Source organism: Polyergus mexicanus, unplaced genomic scaffold (assembly GCF_030449975.1).
Source record: "Polyergus mexicanus isolate NDT 795.1 unplaced genomic scaffold, iyPolMexi1.0 SCAF_28, whole genome shotgun sequence".
Taxonomy (NCBI): domain Eukaryota; kingdom Metazoa; phylum Arthropoda; class Insecta; order Hymenoptera; family Formicidae; genus Polyergus; species Polyergus mexicanus.
The window spans coordinates 421,314-428,403 of NW_027223348.1; the positions used below are offsets into that span (position 1 = coordinate 421,314).

Genomic DNA, 7,090 nt, shown 5'->3' on the forward strand with positions numbered 1-7,090 from the left:
ACGCTTCCATCGACAGCTCAAGGCAGCAATAAAGTGCCACCAGACAGATGCATGGACCGAGGTACTTCCAATGGTGCTAATGGGCATACGGGCAGCACACAAAGAGGACCTGAACGCCACAGCAGCAGAATTAGTCTTCGGGGAACCAATCCGCCTACCCGGACAGTTCCTGCAAGACCAAGGAAGGACACCACAAACAGACCAAAGCGACTTCGCCGAGCAATTACGAAGAGTAATGCAGAAGTTGCGACCACAGCTTAAGCGACACGGACAGACAAATACGTTCGTATTTAAGGACATGAACAGCACGCCAAGAGTATTCGTACGACATGACGCACCTGCAGGGGCACTACAGCAACCCTACGACGGGCCGTACGAAGTACTCAACAGGGGCGACAAAACATTCAAGCTACGAATCAGAGGGAAGACAGTGAACGTCTCCATAGACCGGCTAAAACCAGCCTATACTCTAACAGACCACACAACAGCTGAGAACCCCAGCACAGAGACAACAAAGGAAGCCATCCCAGAAGCCACACGAACAAGAAGTGGACGACAAACACGACTACCAGTCCGATTCGCACCACAATAGGAGGGCTCTAAATCAACCAGGGGGGTCCTGTGGCGGTTCGACGAACCACCACAAGATCGAAACAACCACCCGGTATATGCGCCGACGAACTCCGACGCGCAGGGCGCGCGGAGCTCGCGCGCAGGAACAAAACAAGCCGCAAGAGCTCACCGCGACGCGGCGACCATCGCGAGCCGCTACCAGTGAGTGGGATCCGTTGAGTGGGGTTTATAAGGCCGCGCAGGAGGCCCAGACGCAGAATCGTCGCTCAGCTGACGGAGAGCATATCCCGAAGCAAAAAGACACGTATAGAGCGGAGAAATCCGCCACCAAGCATTTGTCCACAGAAGACTGACACCGAGGGCAAAAACACCACGCAGCCTTCCACGGTCCATACCGCCGCCCAAATCACCGGGCAACGAGCGGACAGGAGGAACCGAGAGTCGACAGTCGCCGGAGCCGCTTCCAAAGGAGAGACACGTAGGGTGGAGCCTACTTCCTTGGAGGCTAATCCCGCTGGACTTGGAGCCGCCTCGACTAACGCGGCCCACACGGTTCTTCCTCAAGACGTGGGACATACGCTTGAGACGCTACACGTCACCCAGGGAAGCCTGGACAGCGCCACCGCTGTTATCGCCGCTCCCCGCTTCACCAACACGATCGGTGACACGGGAGACGCAGACGCTACCACCGAGCCGAGTACATCGAGGCGTCCAAGCAGCGCCACCTTCCGGAGTCGATCAGGCATCACAGTCAGACAGCGACTGGGAACCTACCACCCGCGTTTCCAGCACGCAGACGGATCCGGAAGACACCGCACGATCGACAGCGACAACCACTGAACTTAAGCCGAGTTCCCGGCAACCAAGTCCTCGACCTAAGGCCTCATCCACGAGGAGTCGGAAGACGCCGCAGCACGAACTTAAGCCGAGCTCACGAGCACCGAGCACTCAGCCTAAGGCCTCGTCCACAGGGCATCGAAGGCCATCGAAGACCGCGCGGTACGAACAGTGGGGACCGCTGCAACAAACTCGCTCCACACCATCCATCACGTGGAGCGAAAGGCTACCGCGATAACCAGCTCTTGTAAGGGCTCCAACAAACCGGCCCTTTTCAGGGCCACCAAAAATAAAACGCAGAACACTGTAGATTGGCAATCAAATAAATAACTCTAGTCACTCCACTTACGAGTCTTCAATCTCAAAACCACTCCTTATGAATAAGCAAATTAGTGACCGTACACACAAAAGGCACTAAATATATATATATACAGGGTGTCCTATATACACCCTGTATATATATATATATATATATATATATATATATATACAGGGTGTCCTAGATCACTCGTACACCCCTTTTCTTTCAAAAACTAAGCATTTTAGAGAAAAACGTTTGAATAAAAATTGTATGGTTTGAAGGGGAACATAAAATGGTGTCATTGGTTTGATTTTAGATGGCATCGTTAAGGTCAAGTCAAGGACACCTTTAATTTCTTAAATGGAAACCCTTATTTTTTATTGCATATTCTTATAGCTTATCTCGAGAGCTTTTCAAAACACTATAATAAAGTATATTTTTATTAAGTACTTCTTGAGTGATCTAGGACACCCTTGTCGTAACCCGACCAATTTCTTAATATATTAAAGAATAAAACAATAAAGTTAAACAGAAAAATGTAAGAAAGAGCTGAGTAAAGCAAAGCATTAAAATTAGAAAAGAGATCAAGGAAAATTAGGAAAGAGTAAAGTAATAAAAGAATATTAATAAAATAAAAGTAAGATACGTGACTAAAGAGAAGGAAGTCACGGTCAAGTTCTTGGAAGCTGAGTAAGCAGCTGACGAGACAGACCGACAAGCGGAGCACGAGACATGCTCCGGTCAGGGACACCACACTCCTCCCCAATCAACGACCTAATTAATTAAGAGATATAATAAGCGCGAGATGCACCTCGCGAGACGACTCGCAGACTACTCGCTCGCCCAATATTATCGAAGTACCGTACGTATCGCGCCCGACTATTATAATCGCGAATAAGTGAAAGTGTATTAAATCTTGCAAAATATACTAAATTATACCTAACGTCCGGGAGTGTCTTATTTCGGGCGTGGATTCTAATCCTTTGGGCGTACAAATTCCAAAAGACCTCTTCCTTAGCGGCTAGAGGCACAACATTAATTGGTGGCAGCGGTGGGATACGCCAGCTCTAACAAGATCAACACCGGCAAAGGTCCACGAAGCAGAAAATTCCGTGGAATCGACAGAACGAGAGACAGCAAGGATAACTCCGTCAGACAGTCGACACCTACAACCGAGGGAAAAGGAAGTCTAGCAGGAACTTCGAGACACCCGGTATATCGAGGCGACAACGAGAAGCGCAACCTGAGAAGGTGCACCGACCTATCTCAACGGCACGCGACGATCAACGCCCGACGACCGACATCGAACGAGAGAATGCTGCTCATCGTATTGTTGTAAGTCGAGAAATAAAAATTTGTAAACGCGTGAATGTCGGAAAACCGAAACGCACCACAGAAAAGCGTAGCGAATAAATCGTGGCTATTTAGCGAACCAGCGAATAGAGCCATTAGAAATAGCGCAGTAAGCCCTATAAGAGAAGCAGTAGAAGCACTCCGGGATATACGCGATAACGTACGAAGAAATCTAAGCGCATTAAATTCAAGCGAGAATTTGTCCGAACCAGAACTCGGAGCAAACGTTGTAATCGAACGCGAATTTCCATTTGGCGAATTAGATAACAGTTTAATAGCGAACAATATAGAACTAGATGTTGAGGTCGAATCATCAATAAGCGCGTCTAGTGGACACACCGCCGCGAATTCTCACTAACGTCATACGATTCAAGTATCTTTGACCCCGACGAAATCTATCGCATTCGAGACATGTATAACTCAAACGCTTCCGGATCGCAACCTATCACATCAGAAGATATCGATGAGGGAATTAAGCGATTACAAGAAAAAGCAATTAGAAACGCGACACAATCAACCGCGCGAGCTCAACACAAACCGCAGAAAAAAACGGACGAAGCAACCGACGACTTTAGGGAAATATTGCGGGAAATGTAAGAGGAAATTAGACGAGAAATTAGAAGTATGCATGCCGAGATATACGATTTGAAAATTAAAGGACCGCAACCCCGACAAAACAACGGGCATAGAACTCCGCCGGAAGAAAGAACCGAGACCGTATACGAGTTCACACCCGAGGATGTACGACATCTGTTCAAACTTGCCCGTTAAAAATTATTCTCGAACATTCATCAAAATTATATCGCGATAGCTAAGGCAAATATTTTGGATCGGAAATTCGGTAGCGGGCGAGCGCGTAAACAACTAACCCGCGTTCGCTTTCTTTCGCATTCGGCCCCCCCTTTTTTTTGCTATTCCTTTCACGATTTTGCCGGTTTTTCGTATCATTAGCAATACGCCGAGACGATCGCGCGATGTTTCTCACCGCCAATGAGATCATCGAAATTTAGCGACAGTAACCGGCGGAATTCCATGCCGTAAAAATTTGCCCATCGTTTCGTCAGTCTTGCGCCCGATTTCGCCTGCCGACCACACATTTTCGCTGTGTCTCGTGCCCGCGTCTATCGGCCTAGGTTCGTCTCAGCGTCGAAAGTAGTTGTTATTACGGGCGCTAATCCAGTTCGCGCTAATTGCGAAGAATCTCATCAATCGCTTTCGCGACAAGATCTCTGTCGCGCTATTACTCGGCAGTGAAAAGGACACGAAACGGAAGCTTTCCGATGATCGTCTAAGCCGTCAATCTCGCACGATATAGTCGGCCATCGCTATCTCGTTCTCCGCTGCGTGTCGAGTATCACGACCAAGTGTCCAGCTATTGTTAATTTTGTGACCTGAAATAAACTTAGAGGGTTCAGTTGAGTGCATAATCCTGCCTCTTTTCTTTCTCTTTCCGTTTGTGATCGTCTGTCCTCCAACGATTCTGCGGAATCGTGTTACGCGCACTCCGCGCTCAGCGCTGGGCGGTCCCGGCATTTTCATCTCATCGCGCGTACGGTCATCTCAAGGTTACGACGCGATCAACATCGAAGAGGACGCGGATTTTTACCATTAAAAGAGGCTCGTGGAATGATTCCGGAATTCGACGGATCACCCAATAAATTACAAGAATTTTTGAGCGCGACTACATATGCAGTAGAACACATCGACCCGTTAGATGAAGTAACGCTATTAGAAGCAGTATTATGCACGAAATTAAAAGGCAGAGCGATGCTAGATTTCCAAACGCGAAAAATTCGAGACTTCGCACAATTAAAAAATGAATTAGAGGTCTGCTATGCGAGTAAAAAGAGTACGACACATCTACAAATTGAATTCAATACGCTAAAACAGAAAAACGGAGAAAGCGCACGAACTTACGGACTTAGAGCAGACAAATTAGCCATGGAGCTATACGAATCAATGATGGAAGGACGACATCATACAGTAGATAATAAACGCGCAATAATGGAAATAATACAACAACAAGCCTTAGAGAATTTCCAGATAGGATTGCAGGACGAAATTAAAACAATTGTTCGATCGCGAGGATATGCTATGTTGGAAGAAGCAATAGCAGCGGCCAGCGCGGAAGAAAAGGTTAAAGGACCACCCGCGATCGGTACGCGAAGCAAAATAAATTTCACACCGACCTATAAACAAGAAAATAAAATAAACGTGCAATGTCAAAAATGCGGAAAAATTGGGCATTACGGCCGAGATTGTCGAACTACCCGATATACAAATCGATTCTCATTGCCGAAACCCGATAGACAACCCCGCGTAAATACGGTAAATAAATATTGCCACTATTGCAAAAAATCCGGACATGATCGCGAAGAATGTTGATTATTACACGGACGATCCAATAGAGATCAATCGAGCCGAATCAAACAATATGATTCGCGACCGGAAAATAAAAACCGCAAGAATAGCGAGCAAGAAAAAAGAAATTTAACTCCGCGCAAAATAGCGATGAGGAGGAAAGGAACGAAAGAAAGTCGCACCGACCTGCAATGGAATATCAAGTATCACACTTCAAAAATACGCCGCATATACAGACAGGATTGGACCTCGTCACATTACCAATGCGAGAAGCGAAACGCGAAAAAATAAACTTACTATTCGATACAGGAGCCGCAATCTCATTAATTAAAGTGAAACATTTAAAAGGCGAAACGTTAATAGAAGAAGAAAAAATAACGCTCACCGGCGTAACGGGACATAAGATATGTACACTTGGAAAATTTAAGGCGACAATAACTCTGAGAGAGCGCCGAATTAAGCACACTATGTACGTTGTTAAGGATGATTTTCCGATAGAATATGACGGAATACTAGGAGTTGATTTCCTACGAAAACATCAAGCCACTTGCAATTATAAAACAAAACAATTAAAGGTAGGACAGCATATCTTAAAGCTCTACCCCTATCTAAAAATGACGCTGAAACCACGTAGCGAAACTATAATACAGGTCGCTACTGACAAGAACACGATAGGCGTGATAAAGGCAGAAGAAACGATACCAGGAATATTCATAAGTAATTGTCTAGTAGAACCTACGAATTACCTATGTGCAGCCAGCATTATAAATACAACGGATAATACAATCGAAATGCTAATGCCGCAAGTAAGTATAGAGGAAATCAAACGAAGTGAAACAGAAGAAATTAACGTAATACGAACGCCAGAGAAAGAGGAAGTAATTCCGCGTAGTGAAAAGGTATTACGATTATTACGTACACAACATTTAAATAAAGAAGAAAAGAAAACAATAATGGAAATCTGCCAGGATTTTAGCGACGTGATGCATATCGAAGGAGAACCACTGACATGCACAGATACCGTCGCGCATAAGATTGCAACGCAAGCAGATAGCTCACCGGTCAATGTACGGCCTTATCGCCTGCCGGAGAAGCATAAAGAGGAAGTAAATCGACAAGTCCGAGAAATGTTAAGAAATAAAATAATCCGACCAAGCACGAGTCAATGGAACGCACCGTTATTGGTAGTCCCTAAGAAAGCCGATGCGTCAGGAAAACCGAAATTACGAGTAGTCGTAGATTTCAGAAAATTAAATGATCTAACTATAGGAGATTCATTTCCCCTACCGAATATAACAGATATATTAGATCACAGCTGGGAAACGCCAAGTACTTTACAATACTGGATTTAGCATCCGGATACCACCAAATTCCGATGGAAGAAGGTGACAAAGGCAAAACTGCTTTTTCCACATCTCACGGACATTACGAATACAATAGAATGCCCTTTGGATTAAAAAATGCGCCAGCCACATTTCAAAGGCTAATGAATTCAATACTGATAGGCACACAAGGAATAAAATGCTTGGTATACTTAGATGACATCGTAATCTACGGAGCGAGCTTACAAGATCATAACAAGAGACTCATCGAAGTCCTACGAAGATTGCGAGAAAATAATCTTAAGCTACAGCCTGACAAATGCGAATTCCTACGAAAAGAAGT

At 45.5% G+C, this 7,090-nt stretch overlaps 1 protein-coding gene across 1 annotated transcript; it reads left to right on the forward strand.

Annotated features, from left to right (window-relative positions):
• The first annotated feature begins 668 nt into the window (after window positions 1-668).
• On the forward strand, window positions 669-1,648 carry LOC138943623 (serine/arginine repetitive matrix protein 1-like). The gene is made up of 2 exons (XM_070314592.1): window positions 669-877; window positions 919-1,648. The coding sequence occupies exons 1-2, from the start codon at window positions 669-671 to the stop codon at window positions 1,646-1,648; spliced, it is 939 nt and encodes a 312-aa protein (XP_070170693.1).
• The last annotated feature ends 5,442 nt before the right edge of the window (window positions 1,649-7,090 follow it).